This window comes from Leopardus geoffroyi, chromosome E1 (assembly GCF_018350155.1).
Source record: "Leopardus geoffroyi isolate Oge1 chromosome E1, O.geoffroyi_Oge1_pat1.0, whole genome shotgun sequence".
In the NCBI taxonomy this organism is placed as follows: domain Eukaryota; kingdom Metazoa; phylum Chordata; class Mammalia; order Carnivora; family Felidae; genus Leopardus; species Leopardus geoffroyi.
In genome coordinates this window covers 37,685,176-37,707,343 of record NC_059330.1, presented here as the reverse complement: position 1 = coordinate 37,707,343, position 22,168 = coordinate 37,685,176, and the positions used below count along the sequence as shown (strand labels likewise).

Here is a 22,168-nt window from a genome sequence, read left to right as displayed (position 1 = left end):
CTGGGGGGCGCCTGGGGGGCGCCTGGGGGACTCAGTCCGCTGAGGGTCAGACTTTTGATTTCCATTCAGGTGAGGATCCCAGGATCATGGCATGGAGCCCATCTGGGGCTCCGCCCTGAGCATGGAGCCTGATTAAGATTCACTTTCTTCCTCTGCCCCTCTCCCTAGATAGCCCGCCCGCTCGCTCGCTTTCGCGCCCTCTCTCTCAAAAAAATAAAAATAAAGAAAAGACACCGCCCCTGCCCACCCCAGCACCACGTCACCCCCTCCCCCACCTTGGAACTCACCTGTCTGACAGAGGGCTGGCACTTGGGAAATTACAACAGCCCCCAGGCCTGCCTTTGGATTACCGCCCCCACCCCCCCTCCTTTCTTCATCGGTGAAGGAGCACACTGGGCTAGGGGCTGGGGACTCAGTCCCTGGCCTAGTGCTGCCCCTTGTGTGTCCCCAAACAAGTCAGTCAACCTCAGAGCCCAGCCCCTAGTCCCATCCTAGGACTACTGACTATGTGTCACTGAGAGTGAGGAGGCAAAGAGACCTAGGATCAAGTCCCAGCTGTGTGTCCCCAGTCAAGTCTCTTCCCTCTCCAAGCCTGTCTTGGAGGCTTGTAAATGGGGTCCTTGAGAGGGTTCAGTGTTAAGTGTTTGATACATACCAGTTGCTGAACAAATCTGAGCTCAGTAGTCCACAAAGGATTTTTTTTTTTTTAATTAATGAAACAGCCCCTGATTTTATGAAGAGACAGGCATGCAACAGATAAAGAGGCCATAGAGCTTAGTGTTTAAACATTCCTAAACAGGATTCAAAGGGATCTGGGTTTGAATCCCAAACTGCCCGCTTCCTAGCTGTGTGTCCTTGGACTAGTTACTAACCTCTCTGAGGTTTCTACAATCATAAAGCAGAAATAATCTTGTGCACGGTAGTATTTCCTGGCATGGAAATAATAAATGCTAGTTGCCACAAATACGTGGTTCCCACAATGCATGCCAGGTGCTTCGGGAATGTTCCTTCATCGGTCAACAGGTCCTGGTCTAGAAGTTGGAGATAAAGCAACGAACAGGACTAAGTCCCTACCCTCATGGGGTTTAAGGTCTCTACTACCCAGAGGAGGAAATCCCCAAATATTTGAGGAAACGGGGGGTGGGGGGTGGCACTTACAGAGAAGAATATTTGAACTGGACATTGAAGGATGAATAGGAGTTTAAAAAACAGAGGAGGCAAGGAAGGGGAAGACATGGTATGGGAAATTTCTGGTAAGGGGGAAAGGGTGATACATCCCATTCCTCCATTGTCCTCTCCACCTCCACCTCCCGTTTCAGCCCTCATCTCTCGCTTGGTCTGCAGCATCCCATCGCCTAACACCCTCCGTGGTTCCAAAGTATCTATGGAAGCAAGTAAGCTCCTTGGTGTGGCATGAGGGGTCTGCCATGATGGTGGAGGAGAGGGGTAGGATCTGGCCTTCATTGGCCTTGACAGTCTCATCGCTACTCTCGGTCTTGCACTCACTGATGCCATAAGAAGCCAGGCTATTTCACACCTTTGCTCATGCCAAACCCCTGTCTGGAATGGCACTCTCTCCCCACTCCATGAGTCCCTCTTGTTTCTTGCAGACATCTTTCAAGCCCTGGCAAGCTTCCTCAGTGAAGCCTTTTCCCCCTCAGAGCTGGAGCCTTTTTTGAGGAGGCAGGGGCTTTGCCCATATCTATCGATGGAGCCCTGGGCACCCCTACACCGCTCAAGAGCAAACGCTGATTCCAAGCAGGCACAGGGAGAACCCTGGTACACAGCAGAGTCATGGAGAAGCAGAACACAATTGTCCTGTCTGCATCCACCGCCAGGCGATGTCTGCCCTCCCCTCTCCTTCACTATATCAACCCCTACTTGGATTTCAAGGCTTAGCTGGGGACAGGGGGAAGGGTCTACCTTCCCAGAGTGTGGTGGCTGTCCTCCAGGCTTTTTTCTTGTTGAGGAGGGTAGCAGTGACCACAGGACAGGCTTAGGATTCAGAAAGACCCAGATTTAAATTCAGATGCTAGCTGACCTTTGATGAAGTTGTCTGCCCTCTCAGGGTCTCGATTCTTGTATCAGTAAATATACAACCACTGCATGATGGCCGTTTCATAAAAGAACTTGGGGCATCCTCAACTTGGGGTGCCTGGGTGGCTCAGTTTGGTTAAGCATGCAACTCTTGATTTTGGTCATGATCTCGTGGTTCATGAGATTGAGCCCCATATCCAGCTCCACACTGACAGTGCAGAGCCTGCGTGGGATTCTCTCTCTACCTCCCTCTCTGCCTCTCTCTCTCTCAAAGTAAAAAAAAAAAAAAGAAAAAAAAATCCTCAACGATAGGTTTGGAAACAGGACATGAGAGAAAGGAGATTAATCTTATCACCAACTGGTTTTTTACTAACCTCGTATGGCAATTCTACCCACCGACAGTCTTTCCACCTTTGTGACCCCATTCACACTCTGATGATGTCCCCTTGTGTCTGCTTCTGTCTGTCTGACTCCCCAGTTAGGCCAGGCCATTTTTATGTTAATATTTTTGGCAGGGGGCAGCAAAGAATGTTCTAGACTGGCAGACAGTATAGAGATAAATCTCAGAACCCATGGTTAATGAAATTGTACTGGAGCTTTTGGGTGGTAGGAAAGGCAGACAATGAACCCCTTGAGGGCAGGGCTGTGTCTTACTCATCCAGATCCCAAGACCCACAGAGAGAGCTGAGAGCACAGACAGTGCGTAGGAAACGGTCACCAAATGAACAAAGGTCGGTTTGCATTGAGATCTGGCCACTGCCTGATTTTCCAGTTCCTGGAGTCTGCTCCTTCTAACCCCCACGACTGGCATATACATAGGGACACTCTATGTATATGCCAGGCCTGGGAATGTCCTCAGCGCCCCAGGCTGCACCCAGTCTCTCAGATAACACTTTAGCCAGCACAGTGGGGACCTAAGCGCGTGGGAGCCACCAGAGGAGGAAAAGCTCCCAGGAAGGAAGGAAAGAGGGCTGTTTTTCTGTCCCAGCAGCAGTCTCAGTCTGGTTGCTGCCTCCTACTCCCCTCTAGCAGACATCTCACCACCTCCTGGGCTCTGGGTTCAATCTCAGCTGCCCCCTCACCCCCACCAGGAGCTGCAGGGCAGTGGGAGGGCCCAGTGCCAAGGATTCATTAGAGTTAATGAAGGCTCAGCTCTGCAGATGCCAGTGTGAGATACAGGAGAGTACCAGAACCACCCACAGCCCCCCATCAGGGCCCGGGGGGTGCTCAGTTCCCTCCTCCCCGTCTCTTGGGGAGGAACCAGGGGCCACACCCTCAGAAGAGGAAAGGAAGATTTAGAAGAATCATTTCAAGTATAGAGAGTGCCAGGATGCCAAGGACAGATCGGGGTGTGGGGACATGAACTAGAAAACAGCCTCAGGGTGGGGTACGGTTCTGACCCGAGCTCACCTGGGCTCACCAAGGCGCCACTGTCCACTGCTCAGTCCAAAAAAAACCCACCAACGGCCAGCCGCTCCTTCCTCTCCCTCCTTTCATAGAATCACGGCAGGTCAGAGCTGAAGAGACTCTGGAAACTTCTCCACTACCCGGGGATTACGTATAACTATGCAGCCACCTGAACCATCTCCCCACCTGGCTTCTGTCCTTCATCTTCCTCCCATTTCTGCCTGTCCCTTCCCTCTGCCTTTATCCCTTTGACCTTGGCCTTTCTCTAGGCCTTGGCTCCCCCATGAGTCAAGCAGGGAGTTGGGAGGTGGTGGGGGAGGGGGGGGGTGCTGCCTATAAAAACCTTCCCGTTGAAATTTTCAAAGACGTCTCCCCTTCATTTGGCTTCTCTCTCCCTCCCTCCCTTTCTCTTGGAGAACAATCCAGTGTTTCCTCCACATTGAGAATGAAGGAGAGTGTGATGGGAGGTGGGAGTCTCCAGCCTTTTAGGGGGTTCTCAAGAGCAGGAAAAGCTGCAATAGGCCAGACTGCCACCGTCCCTCCTACCGGGGGCTCTAAGTCCTGTGCTGGCACCAGATTCCCTCCAAGGAGTGTTCTCGTGCTCTTTGAGGAAATTAAAAAGGAAGATGCAGCTGTGGATTTAGGAGCCCAGAATCAGACAGAAATCAATGCGGGGACTGATAGAAACCGGGCACAGGGCCAAAGTGAACGCTACCCTTCTCTATATTGACCCACACTTGGGGCCAAGCCTCTTGGAGTGGTTGTCCTCCTAAATGGCTTCCACATGTCCCCCTAGCTTGGCCAAATTCCTCCAGCCCACGCCCCTCCTGCCAGCCTGCCCTCGCAAAGAGGCTGGCACTGGGTCTGTTTCCATCCTTGGCTTGCGGGTCCCAGTCATTCCTAAGCCCCGCCCTGAGCTGTCTCTCCTCCCAGGGATTCAGGCTGAGCTTTGAAAGGGTCACTTCAAAGAGGACCTGCCTGCTGAGGGCCCAGCCAGACCCAGGGACGGCTCCTCCTCGGCCAGATTCCCGGAGGCTGGGGACAAAGGCCCCACTGTTCCCCCGACCCCCAGACGCCCCCAAATGCACTGGGCATAAGAAGTCTTTCTTTCCCCCAGTTCCGCTCTTTACAGGCCCCAGCTCTTTGCCACTGGGAGTAACCCTGGCCCCTCCTTCAGGAGAGGGCTGGGGCATGGGGGGACGGGGAGCTGGCAGATCCCCCTCCACTGCCACCATACCCCCTCGGGCTGCCAGGATGTGAAGGCAGCCTTGGAGCCGACTTCAGGACTGGTGGCCCATGTGCCTCACTGCCCCTCAACCACCAAGCCCTGCCCAGGCCTGCAGTGGCCTCCTCCTTCTCCCATCCTTCAGAACCACAGCCGTCCTTCCAGGCCTCCTCCAGGCAGCCTCCCAGGACTCCCTCTCCTCAGAGGAACCTCACAGCCCCAAACCACAGCAGCCATCTCAGGTTCCCAGGACGCTGGGGTTCTGCCCCTTCTCCCCAGTACCCCACAGCAGAAACCGGGTCTCACCTGCTCCTCTAACTTCCTACCACACGGTGCTGCTCCCAAAGCAGGGCCCTTAAAGTTTCTGTCTCAGCTCCTCACCCCATGCCTGAATTCCTTCTAGACCAGCTTGTGCTTGTTCACCTCCACTGACGGGAGCCTCATTACCTCCAGGGGCAGCTCATTTGCTCGGACCAGACGGGGTTCTCTTTATTGTGCCAAAAGCATGTTGTTCTCATTTCCATCCATTGGTGATTATCTGTTTCATAATAGCTGCTCCTAGTAGGTGAAATTATCTCATATCAGCCACTCTACCCGCATCACCCCCTTGAATCCTGTCAATGATTTTGAGGGGTGATTTCAGCGATATGAAAATTGAGGCTAAAAACAACTAAATAACTCGGTCACAAGGTCCCAGTCACACAGTGAGTAAAGGGTAAGAGCTGAAAGTTGAACCTTAGCAGGCGGAAGGCAGGGCCCGAACGACCAACCTGCCTCCCAACGTGCCGAGGGGCCCAGGCCTCTTGTCTCCCACGGTTGCCTGTCTGTATTAAAAGGACATCCCCAGGCTGGGGTCTTCGTTTTTCTTAGAGACCTTCCCAGCAGCCTTTGCCAGCAGATGAAGTGTGGCCTGGGCATGGCGAATGACTGATGTTATTTCAGACCAGCAAATGGGGAGCAGAGGGATAGTCAGAGGGAAAGAAGCCACCTGCCCAGGGGCACGTGGGTTTGAGGAGGGTGGAGGAGACGACCCTGGGGCTAAGGTTTAGGACTGGAGGTGGCTGGAAATTCAACCTCTTCCCATGGAGGAGAGGTAGAGAGGCAGCTATGATGAGCCACGCCTTAAACCAAACACTCTGTCCACCCTCCAACTTGAAAAGGGCAGAATTTTCCACCAAGGTGATGCCTTGGGCTGAAGATCTCAGGGCCACAGAGATGAAAAAGGAATGGGACTCAGTAATCCTACCTGTAGTCTTTACCCATGTGCCCGCTGCTCAGCACCATCCCCTTAGAATTCAAGGGGGGTGTGGAGAAGGAGGGAGTGAGAGCAAGACAGAAGCCAGAAGACTGAGGCCCCCCAGCGGCCCCTGTTAAGCCTTAGAAGGCAGTCGTGACCGGGTGTGAGTAGCTTTCCTTTCCTCTCTAGGTTTAGATCAGGCACTCCCAGCACAGATAACACAGTGATGCACCTCTAGGCTGCCTTCCCAAGACTCCAACTCCAGCTACTTCCAAAGGGTGAGATTACAGGGTTCTGTGGGTTTTCCATATTCTGTCAATCAGTCCGTCAACATACATTCTCTGAGCACCGGCTGGGTGCCTGGCCCCGTGGACAACAAGACAAACACCGCACCTTTGGGGCTGCTTGGAATGAGGTTGAGAGCAGAGTCAATTCCTCAGCCCTGCCACTTACTACTAGCCGCGTGACCTTAGGGAGACACAATTTATTTGTGCCAGTTTCTTCACCTGTTAAGCGGGATAGTGAGAATGCATCTACCTCGTGGTAAACACTATGGAAATGGTTCCTATTATTATTTTCTTGTCCTCAAATAACTCCAGGGTAATGGGGGAGACTGATGTGTAGACCAACTGTCACAATGCCAGGGGTAGAGCTGGGCACGGGGCACCCTGAGAGGCCAGGAGAAGGGCTGCTCCCTGGCCTGTACTTCATAAACATTTATAGAGAGCCGCTCTGTGCCAGGCGCTGTGCTGGCCACTGGGGACACAGAGATGAACGGGACACATTGTCCACTCATCCGTGCTCCTCCCCTCTCTCCCAAGGCCCAATCCCAGAACCCTGCACTGGGGGGGGGGGGGGGGGCATCATGAACAGAACAAAGTGGAGAGAACCAAGGCCTGGAAATCAGGACACCTGGGTTCATGTCCACCACGCACAGGGTACCTGACCTTGGGCACTCTCTGGCCTCAGTTTCCCCACTGTGGCATGAAGGAGTTGGACAAGATGACCCCTCTGGTCCTGCCCCACTTCTGACGGGTGATGAATAACTCCACTCCCACAGAGCTTGAAACTCACCCCAAGTGCAGTCCCTAGGCCATCCCAGCCTGCTGGCCGGCCCACTGAGGCAGTGGGGAAGAGATGTCTGCCTGGCACTGACTGGCACTGCCTTGCTGAAGAGCTGGCACAATTTCACGTGAAATAGGGGGGCCTGGATCTAAAGGCGGGTTGTTTGAAGGGGGTGGGGGGTGCTGGGGAAAGGCAGAGCCAGCTCCCACAGGCCCTATTCATAGCTCTCCCTGGGGAGGGAGACACAGCAGGATAATTAAAACCGGGCTTTGTCCAAATCCCTGACCAAGCCAATATCTCACCTTTGAACCCCTGCAGCCAACAGAGCAGGGCTGATGTCCCTTTGGAAGGAAAACACCAATGAACTGAGCCACAGTCCAAGTGCTGTGGGCCGACATGGGGTGGGGGTGGGGGTGGGGGTGCTGGAGGAGTAAATGAGCGGATTCCAGACCCACCAACATGGATGGGCGCCTGGGGCTTCGCCACCCTGAGGCCTCCGGTGGCCTGCCCAGTAGCAGCCTGACAACAAGCATCCAAGCTCCAACCCAGCGAGACGCTAACCTTGTTCTTGGGCTGTGTCCACGATGGACCCAGATTCAGGGTGGGAGTGACAGCAGGGCAAGGGAGGTCCCGAGAAGCAGGATGGCAGGGTGAGAGTGTGGTCTCTGCAGCCAGATTGCCTGGCTCTACCACTTGTTTACGATGTGATCTTGGCCAAGCGATTAGCTGTCTATGCTTCCGTGTCCTCAACTGTAAAATGCCGATAATAACGGGACCCACGTCACAGTGGTGTTGTGAGGATAAAATGAGGTAATTTATAAAAATCCTGATCTTGCTACCTATCTCTTAACTCTCAGCTGTATTAATAAAGCAACTCCCTCCCTTAAAAACAACCCTCCCTCCCCCGCAAAGAACATATACTCATTTGAATATATTTGCATCCCCTATGAATCTCTCCAGAATCCTGCACTGGAAGCCAACATCACAGGAAGCTACGTAACCCACTATGTAACCCACTATACCGGAGGAAACTTCCTAGAGTGACATCCAAGCCAGACTGGCTCGCAAGCCTCTCCCTACAAGTTCCCCTGGATAGCTAGCTCCCCTTCCGCAGGGGCTCAGGAGCAACCTGATGAGGGGGCAGATAAGTCCCCATCCAGGCAGCAGCCCAGCACAAGGCCTACGCAAGAGGGACTGGGTTCAGTCCCTCTCTGCTCGGGCTGTGATCCTTGAAAGCCTGCCCCATTCCCCACGGTGTCCTAAAGCCACCTTCCTAACAGCACTCCCCTCTCCAAAGCTTCACCTAATGCAAGGATTCTCATCAGGGTACCCAGGTTCTAGCCCGGGCACGATCGCTGTGTAGTCTCAGACCCTGATACCCACCCTGCCCGCTCCTGGGGCTTCTGGAGGTCCTGGAAACCAGCATTAGAGGTAAGGGATTTACTGCTCTCATCATTCCCAAGGGGAGGGCAAGGCCTCAGATGCCGGAACTGGAGTTTCCAGGCACCTAGGGGTAGACCCAATCACCTTGTAAGCAAGTGGAAGAGGCTGGGACTGGGGGACCTTTGGGTTGTGTTTGGAGGCGAAATGACTGGTTATGTAATGGAGATTCAAATCGCATGCCAATGAGCACATCTCAGGGAGAGCAGCCACTTTGGGGAATAAGGCTGTTGCCCTGGCAGAGGGGGAGAACCACAGGGAATCAAACTCCATCCACCCCCGGCTGGGCCTGGGGTAGGGGTGGGGGGTGGGGGTGGACATGGTAGGGGGGGTGGCGATGAAGTATGTGTTGGTGAGGGGGAGACTCCAAGGGACTCAGGCTTAATGACCTCCACCCCCACCCCCTGTCCATCCTGAAATTCAAGTTTGTAATTAGGAAACACTTTGGCTGAAAGGCGCAGGGAGAGTCCAGGAAGAGAGATGCAGATTGAGGGAGAACTGAGCATACATCCAGCTCCTGAGAAACACACCAATCTCGGAACGAGTTTGCAAAGCACCAGACCCAGCTCCAACGTGGGATGGTGGGAAGGGGAGGCAGCTAGGGAAGAACATCCATCAGTAAGCCTTGTCAGAAGAGGAAGAGGCCTCAGCCCAGACCTTGACCACAACCTGGACCCCTAGGAAACTCTTCCAAACTGGGAAAGAGCCGGCCTGACAGTGCCCAGCCCTTCAACTTGGGAAGGAGGGTGGTGTGTGTTGGGGTACTCCAGTAGCCCCAGGGCAGCCAGGCTCGGAGGTAGGGGGCTGGCTCCAAAGGGGCCCGGAGGCCCTTGCTGGCCCATCCCCAGCTTCAGCAGCTGGCAGATGAAAGAATCCAAGCAAAGCAGCCCAGCGCTGAGTAATGCCCCTGGCACCCCGCGCCCAGACCCACCCACAGCCAGCCCGAGGGGGCAGAGGGGAGGGCAGCAGAGCCCTCGGGACCCGGGATCCCGGTCCCAGGAGCCAGTGGGGCGGCAGACCCAGCTCCCCGAAGCTCGTCGTGCGGCCCGGCCCGGTAGGGGGCGAGTGTGGCGCGGGGAGGGGGGTGTCCGGCCCCAGTGGCCAAGGACATCCCGCTCCGGGAACCCCCTCCCCCACTCCCTCTCGCTCCAGCTGTGCCGGGGCCTCGCCAACGGAAAACGAAAACTCGGGCAGAGGAAACAGCGGCAGGCGCCCCGCCTGAAAAACCCGGACAAAAGGCGCGGGCCTCCCGCCCCCGCTGCCCGGCCGCTGGGGGCCTGGCACGGCTGCCCAGGTCTGTGCCCTCTGCCCTGGCAGCTCCGTGCGCGTCCCGGCCCCCGGCCTGCCTTCCTCCTTCCCGCCCCCTGCCCAGGGCAGCTCTCGCTCCGGCTCCCTCCCCGGCCCACCACCAGCCGAAGTTCCCAGCAGCCGTGCCCGCGGTGGCCGCACCGTGCGCCCCCCGGCTGTGCCCGCCGAGCGAGGGCGCCGCGACCCCGACCCCCCGCGGCCAGCTCCCCCGCAGCGCCTGGATCCGCCCCCCTCCCCTGGCCCAGCGCCCTCACCTGAGGGGGCCGGGGCTCCGGGCGGGGCGGGATCCCGACCAGGCAGAAGGCGACTCCATTCATCGGTCGGCAGCGGCGGCTCTGCGGCCAGGGCACTGCCGGGGGCGCGGGCAGGGACCCGGGAGGGGCGGGGCCGGAGGGGGCGGGGCCGAGCGCGGAGCGCCCCCACCCCCGGGGGCCAGCCCCTTCGCTCCGCCCCCTGCGCTCGACGGGGCTCACCCGCCGCCTCTCCCCAGGGCAGCTGACTGGTAAAGGGGGCTCACGCAGGGGTTTGCGCCGGCAGCGGAGCTAGAGGGCAGTATAGCCCGGAGAAGGGAGGTGGTCTCTGGGAGACAATTTGGACTAGCCTCCCGGGAACCGGCCCAGATAGATGGTGATCCTGGCCGGCCCAGGAAAGAGGCCAAGGGCACCGAACCCAGAACTAGCACAGGGAGAGGGAGGCAAGAAGGAAGGAAGGCAGAGAGAAGCAGAGATAAACACAAGCAGAGGTGCTCAGAAACAAAGACTGAGAGACACAGAAAGCATGAAAGAGGCAGAGACAAGATAGAGACAGAGTAGAGAGCGGCAGAGAAAGAGACAAAGATGAAGAGAAACGCGGGTTGAAGAGACGGAAAGACGGAAGAAGGCTTTCAGAGCTTTTCCATCTTCATGGAGACAGGGCAGAGATGGTGATGCCCATGGGGGTGGGGGCGGAAGGGGCTAGATAGGGCCCCTCTATCTAGGGCCCCCGTCCCAGGGAGAGTCTCGGCCCAGGACCCCAGGGAGACAGAGGAATGGAGGCTGGAAGAAAGAGGTGGGCAGGTGCCCCAGCCCTTCAGACCCCCAGCCAGCCAGCCTGGGACTCAGGCCTCTGGACCAGCCCATAGATCTGCTCTGCAGTAGACAACAGTGAGAGCCCAGATACCCCCAGGCCTCCCAGTTACACGCTCTCCACAGCCTCCCTTTGGGGCTTCATTCCAAGATGGGCCCAAAGAGCCACTGGGGTCTTGAGCCAGTTCATTTCTTTGCCCCCAAGCAGGACCCCTCATCAGGCCATCTCCTGATGAGCCAGGAAGAGATAGTCCTTCAGCCCTTCATTTCTGCTGGAAAGTTCTTTCTGCTATCTAACTGACGTCCTTCTTACTTCCTGTTTCCGACAGCCCATGCTTACCTCTTTCCCATGCCTTCTTGCAGTTTCAAGGGCTCCTGTATTCCTTCTCCCAGATTATGAAGGAAAGAAAGCAGAGGCCACAGGCAGATAGGAATTTGATTTGGACAAGACAGGCAACGAAAGTGGAAGACTGACTCTACCTACTGGAATCACTCGACCCCTCTGGGGCAAGGAGACCACCAAAAACCTGCTTGCTTCACCACCGTCACCAACCCCAAGTCCCCGCAAGATCAGGGACTCAGGTCCTGGAGGGGGTTGAGGGGCTCAGCCACTAACTGGGCCATCCCTGCTCCTGTGAGTCTGAGGAAGGAGACGCTGACTTGTTTTTAAATCTGATGTTTTATTTCATTTCTTTTACATCCCCTGGAAGTCCATGCAGAGGGATGCTTTTACGATGATGGAAGGGCACTTAATGACCCCTCTTCCTGTCCTCCTCTCTCCATCAAGGTCACATGCAGCTGGAAGTATCCCCCACTGCTGAAAAGTGCTTCCCGCTATCTAACTGTAATCCGTCATGCTGCCTGTATTCTCTTGCTTCGTTTTCAACAACGTTCCCGTTTCTACCTCTTTCTGTCCCGGGGTTCCTGTGGTTCAAGGCTTGCTGCCACCCTGGCTCGGGGGTCCTTTTCTCTCAGAACAAACGGGCTGTCTGTGTGAGGGGGAAGCAGTAGCATCAGGGATCCAGGCTGAACTGAGGCTGTGGGGGAGGGGAGGAGAGGAGGGAGGTGACCACTGGGGTGCCCCTGGCTCACTTTTTCCAGAGTCTGATGCCCTCAGACCCTGCGGGAGGCAGCGAGAGGAAATGAGCTCACACCGGCCAGCAGATGAATTCCTCCCTCCACAATGCACTGCGCTCACCTCCCCCACCCTCTCCCACTTCCCAGAAAGTGCGCTCTTCCCCCACCCTGCTGCCCTTCCCACCTCTTCCTGCACCTTGACCCCGCACCCCCATCCTGTCCGGGCCCTCCCCCCATCAAACTTCTCCAGCCCCTCTTCCTCCCGTCCTTTCCCTCAGACTCCCCGGGTCTCGCTCCCTGGTCCAACCACCCACCCCCAAATCCACTCTATCGCGGGCACACTCTTGCTCTAGGGGTCCTAGAAGTACCGCTGAACAGGGGCAGAAGGTGTCCCTCACTGAGGACCCTCCTTATACTTCCCCTCTTTCTAAGACCCTCCCCCCAGCCCAGTCACCTGCCTCTGTTCACAAATGCTTACTGGGAACCCTAGTAGATGAGGGGTTGAGGGAGTGGAGGTCGCCCCTGGGAAGATGGAGATTAGACCTAGCTCCTTCCCTTGAGGAGTCCTCAGCTTTTACCAATCCTCACTCTGTAGTGACATCTCTGAAAAGGAGCAAAGGGAGGCTAGAGAAACAGAGGAAGTCTTCCACAAGGAGGTGGCCTTGAGCTTCTGGGGGCTTCACGGATGAGGGGGGCAGTGGGGTGGAGTGGGGAATGGGGGGAGCGCTCCAGGGAAAAGGACTGTCATAGGCAAAGGCAGGGAGGCAGGAGAAAGCAGCGTCTAGTGGCGTGGCTGGCACCAAGCAGAGGGTATGGAACGTACATACGTGGGCAGGAAGCATGGAGGGAAGAGGAAGGAAATGTGGGCGGGGATATGACGACGACGGAGTGACTGGGCCTTGAGGCACTTTGATTCTAGCCTGGCCGGGGGCAGGGATTGAAGCAGAGATGTGCCACGTCGCCAGAAAGAAGGAGGAAAACGAGGAGATGGGAATGGTGGGGAGCGGGGTGGGGGAGACACTGCACCAGGGCAGGGGCAAGAAACATCAGAGACCCCAGGACGCCGGTGACCAACTGGGAGTTGGGGGAAGGAGAGTGTTCTCGAGGGAGAGGGGGCATGCCAGGCCCCGTATGGGCCTTTGTATGTATTATTCCAGGTCAGCCTTACAAAGGAGCTGTGAAAGAGATACTATAATCCTCACTTACAGATAAGGAAACGGAGGCCCAGAGAGCTTGAGTCTCTTACCTAAGTCCAGCCAGGATCTGAACCCAGGCATGTGGGCTCCAGAGTCCACACACTGAACCTATAGGCTGTGTTGCCAGTGGACAACTGCAGGCAGAGGCCCGAACGGGGGACATGGCTTTGGAAGTCGTCAGCAGACCAGGAGTGTGATTCAGATTCTACAAGGGCAGGTGCAGGGAGGAGACTGGGTAGGTGACAGGACCTGAGGAGCACCCACCTTTAGGGGCACGTGAGGAAGGAAGAGGGCGTGAGGACGACGGAGAAGACAGAGGGGAAGCAGGGGGCCAGAGGAAGTGGCACTGTGTTGGGCAGAGAGGGCACTTTTCAGGGGACTGGAGGAGGCAGAGGCCAGCTCATACAGGGAGAAAGAGTCAAGGGTGAGGAAGTGGAATCGGGCTTGTTAAAAAACAGCAGCGCACGGGTGCCTGGGTGGCTCAGTCGGTGAAGCGTCCGACTCTTGATTTGGGCTTAGGTCTTGATCTCATGGTTCCGGGGATCGAACTCTGCACTTGGGCTGGGCACTGGCAGCGCAGAGCCTGCATGGGACTCTCTCTCTCTGCCTTCCCCGCACGCTCTCTCTCTCTCTCTTTCTCAATAAATAAATAAATAAACTTAAAAAAAAAGAAAGAAAGAAAGCAGCACAGGTGAGCTGTGGGAGAGACTTGAGTGGGAGAGAGACCTGGAGTAAAGAAAAAAGCAGAGCATGTGGGGCTCCAGAGGGAGAACCTGTGTTCCCCACCGTCAGGGAGGAGTCCTCAGACCAGAGCCATGCAATCAGGATCAGGCCTAGCCCAGGTGCCAGCTAGGAGTCGTATGGTGTCATCAAGGAGCACTGACTCGAGAGTCCAAAGACCCGGGTTCAAGTTCCCATCCTGCCCACCTGATAGCTCTATGTCTTTGAGGAAAAGGACATTCTCTGAACCTGTTTCACCCTCTGTAAGATGAGAACAACAAGACCTTCTCGGCCTGCCTCCCATGTGCGGGTCACATTTGATAATGGATTCAAAGCACACCGTAAGCTGCGAAGGAGAAACAGAGGATCGGGGTTATAGGATGGGCAGCCCTAAACCTGGACGACAGGGGCGGCCCTTCCACTGAAGGGGAAAGAGCACCCCCTGGTGGAGAAGGGCGAGAGGGCAGGACCAGAGGGGAGAGCCTGTTCTTACGCCTCTCTGGCTTTCGGGCCCCCAGGTTGTCCTCTGCTTGTCCCCCAAAGGAACCTACCCCCACCGAAATTTTCATCTCCAAAGCAGGTGTGGGCCCATTCATTCAAGTCAAGAGATGTTTATCAAACAAGCCACACCCCGTAAAACCCTGCTATCAGGGCAGGGGCCGGATAAAAGATGCCCCGTCCTGCCATTCTCCCCTGGCAGCCCCTCAGGGGACCCGTGCTTGTCGCGATGCAGGGAGAAGAGGCCTTGGGCTGGGGTCTCAGCCCTGCAGGCTCCCAACTGTGTGACACTGGGTGATTGAGGACCCGGTGGCCTGGACTGAGTGTACAAGGCTAACAGATGACTTATACGGGCGATGACACCACCTAGGACATCACGAAGACGTGTTAAAATGTGTCAAGTGCCTACTGTGTGCCAAGCTCTTTACCAACATTATTCCATTTACTCCCCATGACCACCCTGTAAGGGGGGCATTATTAGCCCCTCTATATAAATGAGGACACAAAGCTCAGAAAAGGTTAAGTAACTTGCTGAGGTCTGATGCCAAGCTGTTGCTCTACGAAGCAGGATCCCTCCGGGAGGAGCTAGGCCAGGTAGTCCCTTCCAGCTCCAGGATGCTAAATTCTGAGGTTCTGTGTGAGGGCTTCTAAATTCTTCCAGCAACTGGCCTGCAGTCCTGCTTCTGCCACGGGCCCCCAGACCCCGCCTGGCTGTCCCGAACCACTGCACATCCTGCACACAGAAGGGCCCTGGCCCCTCTCCTCCCCGTCTCCCATCCTGCCCTTCTAGGAAAGGAGGGAAGTGGAGAGGAGGAAAAGGGAGAAGAGGGAAACGTAGAGGGAAGGAAGAGAAAGAGAGGGGAGGGGTGAAGAAGGAGGGGAAGGGTAGCTCCCACCTCCCCCTGGAAGGTCTGGAAATCCCCGGCAGCTGCTCCCTCTCCTCTGTCTGGCTCTGAGCCAGCCCTGGGAGGGAGAGGGGAATTGGATGGAGAGAAAAGGGGGGCAGGGCTCCGACCGCAGGGGGCAAGCCCCTCAGTCCTGGCACCCACCCCACCTGGCAGTTCCAGCCCCTGTGAGAGATTCCAGGCATGCTCCCCTTTAAGAAACCTACATGCCAAAATCCACACATACCACACAGACACATTGGGGCGGTTCTTGCACTATAAAAGGATTCTTTGCTTTACAAGAGGGCTCAGCACATGGGAAACTTAAAATAGGAGATTCCCCTGGTGAAAGAAGCTCCGATTTCAGAAGTACCCCATACAAACCGTGCTCCCGGCACATCCAGAAAGCTGGTGACGCCCATGGGGCCAGCAGGGCTGGGGCTGCCTTAAGACATTGCCATCAGCCTGGGCACCTCCCTGGTTGTGCTGATCACCAGAGTCCCTGTCTTGCGGAGGCGGGGGGGGGGGGGGGGAGCGGGTGTCTCACAGTCTAGCAGTCACAGGCTGGCTGCTGTGCTGTTCAGCAGAGGTGTCCTAGGACACCTAGAAGGGACCTGGAAAGCCACCGCTCAGCACAGCTGGCAGGGATTTCACAGCAGCCCAGAGAGAGGACAGATATCCAAGACCTCCCAGTGTCCCTTTGATGGGGACGGGCAGGAGCCCAATGTCCTACTCTCCTCCAGCTCTCTCCTCCCTTCCACGGTGCCAGGGCACAGGGGAGCCAGGCTCTCTCCTCTGGGGAAGGGGAAACAGCTGACCCCCCCCCCCCCAGCCGAAGACGTACAGGGAAGGCGGATGGGGGCAATTGGGAGCAATCTGGGCAGAGCAGCACTCCCGGTGAAATGCATTTAGGGTCCTCTAGGCAGAAAGTAGTGAGGGCCCCTAGCCCTACCCTTCTTTTTATTTTTTTTAATTGAGGTGACATTCACATAACATAAAATTAACTATTTTAATTCAGTGGCATTTAGTACTGTCCCCCCACCCCCCACTTGTTTGCACTCAGAGTGGAGCCGAGGGTAGAGTCAGTAATGACAGCAAGAGCAGATAATGACGAATGGAGTCCCCTTCCCCCTGCCAGGCCTGGTGCTGCCACCAGCCATTTAAATTAACAACCAAGATGCCAAACAGGCCTGGAGACTAGACTAGCCCACAACTCCGCCCCCAAAGAGCACACGCAGCCCAGGAAAGATGCCCAGAGCACTTCATGCCTCCCCAGAACTTAGGATCATCGTCGCACAACCCCCCCCCCCCACCGCCCCCGCCACCAACTGCTCACCCTCTATCCCTCCTCCTGCCCCTCCTCATCACCGGCACAGACAACCCAAGAACCCCTCTGCCAGAGGCAGGGGGCCCATGCTCAGCCTGGAGGGGAGGGGTCTCAGAGCCCGGGTCCCCAGGCTACTGTGTTAGGCTGATCAACCCCAATGAGCCCAGGAGTGTGGCTGAACTCAGCAAGCCCAGGAACAGAAAACCCCACCACTCCAGACCCCGCCCCAAGTCAAGACTATGAAGACTATGAAGGGAGTAAGACAGCTTCAGGAGCAGCCCCCTCACTCCTGCCCACGTCAGGCTGTGCCCTTCTTTGAGCGGGAGACTACAAGTCAGGATAGAGGCCCCCCTCGCTCACTTAAGGGGACTGGCCCCGCTTGTCCATTTGCTGAGCTTCCCGGAGGGGGTGAGGAGCTCCAACCTGAGCGGGTCTTCACCCCTGCCCCCTTGCGATGGAGCCTGTGTAAAGGAAAAGACAGCCCCCAGGGCCTGGCTGGGGCTGCAGGTGTGCATTTGGGGCGCCTCTAGAGAAACTGCCCAGCCCACCCCATCTTTTCACTGCCATGAAATGGTGACGGCAGCTGCTGCAGCTGCTGTAACTGGGAGGGGAGGGGGAGGCTGGCTGGGAGAAGCCCCTCGAGGTGCAGGTGGGGGAGGGAGGGGGTTGGATCTTGAGGTCTCGCTAGGGGGTCAGCGGTCGTTGTGGCCTTGGACAGCTACCTCGACCTCCTGTGCCTCCTTCATTCCGCCCAGGCTGCAGCCCCCTTAGGCCTAGGATCCTGGCAGGGCTGAGACCTCACCGAGTGGGGAGGGGGGCTTCTAAATGCGGGTGCTCTCCTGGGTGGGGAGAGAGGCAGCGTGCGCGCCCTCTGTGCGCGCCTCCCTGTGTGTCAGCGTGTGTGCGTGTGTGCGTGTGCGTGTGTGTGTGTGTACCACCAGCTGTGTGTCACACCAGCCCCATCCCTCCCCCCAGAGCTCCGGCCCCGCTCGGAGCCCTAGCGCCCCAACCCCCCCTCCCCCTTGGCGCGCCCACCCTCGTCCCCTTCTTACGGCCCCCGCCCTCCCCTCCCAGACACGCACCCGCGTCCCGCGCCCGCCGACCTGCTCCATGCTGCTGCCCGCTACGCCGTCCTCGCCGCGCCAGCCCCGGGGGGCGCCGGGGGCGGCGGCCCCTCCATGCGCCCTGTCGCCCTGTCGGTGCGGCAACCCGGCGACCGCCCAGCGCGAGGAGCACCGGTTGTCAGCCGCCCAGACACCCCCCCCTACACCCCGCCCCGCCCCGCAGGCCCCGCCCCCTCCCCCTCCCACCCGCGGGTGGAGGCGCCGCGCTCACGCGCGCGCGCGCACGCGCGCGCCCGGTCACACACCCACACACTCACAATCTCACACGCATAATGCACACCCACTCACACATCCAGGGCCGCATCCCTGCCAGCACCCCTTGTTCTGCCTGTCCTGGGGGCATTGTTAGCCCAGAGAGGACCATCCCTCCAAGGGAAGCCCCTCTCCTCGTTTCTGAGATTTATGAGTTAGAGGGGCCCCACCCCTCATCTTACAGGGGCCACGGAAAGGCTTGCCGGGGGTCACACAGCAGCTTGGTGACAGAGCTGACCCCGTGGCCCAAACCACTCGTCTCCCAGGCCGATGCCCCTCCTCGAGCAGGTCAGAGACGCCCACGGAGCCTGGAACACAGGAAGACACGGCAGCGGCCCCCACCCTGTGAGCAGGGGTCTGGATCCTGTGACCCTGTGAGCACAGGAGATGGTCGGGAGGCGCCCCTCCCTGTTGCCAGGATCCAGCCTTTGCTCAAACGTGCTCTGAGGCCCTTGGCTGGGGGTGGGGAGCAGAGATGGAGATTCCTGTCGCCTACCGTGTGCCCCAGGCATATGCCAAGCAGGAGGAGGGGCTGAACCGTTTGCCCACTGCCGGACAAGGGTCATCTGCAGCCCCAGATGCCAGCCAGGCACCTGACTTGTGGCAATGGGGCCACTCACTCTGGTGAAGACCAAAGAGCCAAAGAGGTGGCAAAGAGACTGCCTCCCCCACTGCCCTTACCCCCCCCCTCCCCCTGCCCCATCAGGGGTGGCTCCTGCCTGCCCACTGCCCCTGTGCCTTGCCCCTGACAGGGCAGGGCTGAACTGAGGGTGATATCACATGAGCGGGCATGTGAGAGGCAGGCATGCTGCCCAGGAGTGTGGAGTCCAGAGTGGACAGGGGTGGGAATTAACCTGCCCTGAGGTGGGGGAGAGTGTTGGTGGGTAGGGGCTGGCTGCCCAAACCCCCTGGGCCACTGCCCAGGCTGGCAGGGAGGGGGTTTCACCACCTCTCACTGCACCCTGGCCTCTTTGTTAGGCACCAGAGGGTGAGGGGGCAGGGGGCGGGAAGCTGAGATGGGGAGAGTTAAGATCCTCAGTGGGCCCAGACAAAGGGGGCTTTATAGGCTGGGTGTGGGGGACATCTGGGGGGAGGGAGGCAGGAATGCAGGCCGGGGAGGCCCTGAGCTCATGGGCAGCCCATTTTAGGGCTGAGGTTGGACTCCCCCAGTGCCCCCCCACCCCCACCCCGTGCTCTGGCCTGTGGGGTATCTGCGGCTTTGCTCCTGGGACTACAGCCAGGCGTCCTGGCAGCCGCTCGTCCCCGGCCACCGGTCCTTTCAGTGGCCTCGAGGGCCCTGTCCGCAACCCAAGCGAGTGAGTGCCCTCTCGGCTGCCTGGGGAGGGGAGGGACAGTTTTGGGTGGGGTCACAAGGCTATGGGGTCAATGGGGCCCTTTGTCTCTTCAGACGGAGTCTGTCCTGGGCTAAAGAGACAAGCAGCTGAAAAGAGTGCCAGCAAGCAAGTCCCCCAGACCCTGACCCGGCCTCCCCCAGGTCGTGGTGGAGCTGGGCCCTGGGCCGTGAAGGCAGGCTCCGGTCTGCCCAGTCCGTTTCCCTGTGATTCTCTTTCAGGGCGGAAGCAGCCACTGGGAAGTGCAGACAAGCAGGGGGAGGTGGCGGCAAGGCAGCAGCCACCCACGATGGGCTTCTGGAACAGCTGCTGCTTGGCTAGACCTAAAGTCTGGGGTTGGGCTTCGCGCGGTTGAGAACTGTCTGTCCCCAAAGATGCTGATCTGGCCCTGACAAATAGACTCCTACTAGTCAAAGTCACGGTGGCTCGATTGCTAAACCCCAAAGCTGGTTTATCAACACACCTGAGCACTGCAGGAAGCTCCGCAAGCAGGGTCCCTAAGAAGGACTGCAAGATCCAAGCGGGCAGCCCCCAGTCCTCCCTCTTCCCTGGCAGCCTGCATCCTGGACAAGCTCTTCGTTTCCTGTTGCTAAGCCTCACAAGGGCCAGAATCATCAGCAACAGCATTTCCTTAGATGGGCAGCAGTGGGGGATGGGGGCAGGGCCCTGCCCAGGCCATTTGACATACGTCTCATAGAATCTCCTTCCTAAGATTAAAAGAGGACAGTAGTCTTGTCTCTTGATGAGTGTCTTGGGCAAAAACCTCCTTTAAGGGGCGCCTGGGTGGCTCAGTCAGTCAAGCCTCCGACACTTGGTCTTGACTCCGGTCATGATCTTGCAGTTCGTGGGTCTGAGCCCCGTGTAGGGCTTCGTGCTGACCGTGTGAAGCCTGCTTGGGATTCTCTCTTTCTCCCTCTCTCTCTGCCCCTCCCCACCCCACCCCTGCCCATGCTCATGCTCTCTGTCAAAAATAAACGAATAAAACTTAAAAAAAAAAAAAAAAAAAAAAAACCACGTTTAGTTAGGGGGTAAAAAGACAATCCCAGTCTGGTCAGCATTTAATTTTCCAGCCATCTCTTCAAGAAGCTTTGAGTTCTGCTGGAGGGAGACAGACCAAGGATCAGGTCCCACGTCTGCCATTTAGTGGCCGTGTGGTATCTCACCTGTCTGAGCTCTGGCTTCCTCCTCCGTAAGCCGAGAGTGATAATAGTACCATCTCACAGGGCTGATGAAAGATTGGTATAACATTCTTGGTTCACGGACAGGCACATAAATCATCGATAAAAGCAAAGTACTTTCTCCAAAGAGCTGAATTAATTCATCTCATGTTAATTATTATTAGCTTTATCAGGTGACAGTTTCTAACCTTGTTCCCAAATTCGGAGAGACCGTACCCTGACTGCAACCAGGTGCTTCTTTTGAGGGTGGCACCTGCCTTCAACTGGGTGGGGGACATGATGAGGGCAGTTTCCAGCCTGGTGGGGATTTCTGCGTTCCCGCCCCAGCCTCCTTCCCTTTGCCTCAGGGGCTCCCTGGGGAGCAGGAGAAGGTGGAAAGGGATCTGAGAGCCACGGGTGAGGCAGACAACTCCCAGGGTGGGGGTGCGGTGAGCCGGAGAAGGGAGGAAGGAGGATTACCCAGGAGGGAGTGGAAGGAGATGAGCAGGAGGGGGGGGGGGGCGCGGACAGCAGGCCCCACTCCTCCACCTGCTGCTCTGTGAACAAAGCCAAGAATGATGCAATCCTGGCCTGGTTGCAGCTGAGGCTGCGAGGCCCTGAGAGGAAAAGTGGGTGTTGAGGGTGGGGAGGGCAGCGGGCAGCAGGGCGGATGCAGGGGGCCTGTGGACGCCCGACCCCGGATTCCCAGCCCAACGTGTGGCTCCTGGCCTCCCCCTGAAGCCCCTCACCCAAGCTCAGACCCCTCACCAAACAGTCACAGCTGCCTTTGAAGCGGGAGCCAGACATCATGATGCAAGTAGGACATCATTCCAGGCCGCCTCCTCCGAGGGGCTGGCACCTCTCATGGGGGAGGGAGATGACGAGACCCAGAGGCAGAGCTGGCTCAGAGGCCCCCTCCCCCGTTGGGCCCTCCGCGGGGTGGTCGGGGTGGGGGGGGGCGGTACGCAGGCTGCGGCTCTCTGTCCCCTTCCCCTCATCCTGGAGACAAAGGCGAAATCCTCTGGAGACAGTGGGGTGGCCAAGCTCAAGAGAATCCTGACCCAGGCTCTGCACACAGTAGCACACATAGAATTCGATAAAACCCAACGCAGACCCCGGGCTGGTCTGGGCCCCCAGTGCCAGAAGGCCTGGCACACCCCCCCCACCCCCCCAGGGCAGAATACCATTAGCAGTCATCAAGCCAGCAGGGCAGACTGGGGCCCGGGGGTGGTCTCCACCAGCTCCCCCCTCTGCCTAGGAGCCTAGAGAACAAAGGCTTCCCCCCTCTCCCTCCACTAGGAGAAAGGAGTCTTGTCCCACACACCAGGACCATGTGGAGGATGTGTCACAGGCCAGGGTCTCCGAGGGGACAGGGCGTTAAATGGGGGCAGCAGAAGAGAACTGGAGACGCTGAGTTCAGGAATATTCAATCCAGCCTCGCCCCACTGCGCCCGGCCAGGCAGGAGGGGATGGCATAGCCCAGAGGAGCCACTAGGTGGCAGAAAAAGCCCAACAACTCACCGGTTACACCTGTTCCCGCCACCCTCTCCCCGCTCCCCCTGCCAGCCTGACCCTCCAGCAACCTTCCCTCCCTCCTCCCTTCTTCCTCCAACCCACTCCTCACTGCAGCCTCCGGCGGCGACAGCCCTGAAGTCTTATCACGTTTCCTTCTGCTTTACAGAAGGCAGAAAGCCCTCAGCCCTTCTCTTCAAAATGCCGCTAATAATGCATGCAACATCTCATTTACTCGCTCCTGAGTTAAGTAAAAACCCTCTCCCTCTTTTCAAGAGGAAACAGA

General features: G+C 57.6%; 1 protein-coding gene and 1 long non-coding RNA gene across 4 annotated transcripts in view; one reads left to right on the top strand and one right to left on the bottom strand.

Annotated features, from left to right (window-relative positions):
- ARHGAP23 (Rho GTPase activating protein 23) overlaps positions 1–17,716 on the bottom strand; it is a 79,942-nt gene extending 62,226 nt beyond the window's left edge. Inside the window, exon 1 of one of the 3 annotated variants that reach the window (XM_045488609.1) lies at positions 17,589–17,716. In XM_045488609.1, the coding sequence (XP_045344565.1) occupies positions 17,589–17,597 (9 nt within the window). In that variant the 5' untranslated portion in view covers positions 17,598–17,716. Of the gene's footprint in view, positions 1–9,973; positions 10,094–17,567 lie in introns of those variants that run through there. The other 2 variants (XM_045488608.1, XM_045488607.1) reach the window with 2 other exon arrangements.
- Positions 9,592–11,690, top strand: LOC123603562. Its single transcript, XR_006714932.1, has 2 exons — positions 9,592–9,709; positions 11,147–11,690. It is a non-coding gene; the product is annotated as an uncharacterized LOC123603562 (long non-coding RNA).
- Positions 17,717–22,168: the final 4,452 nt, after the last annotated feature.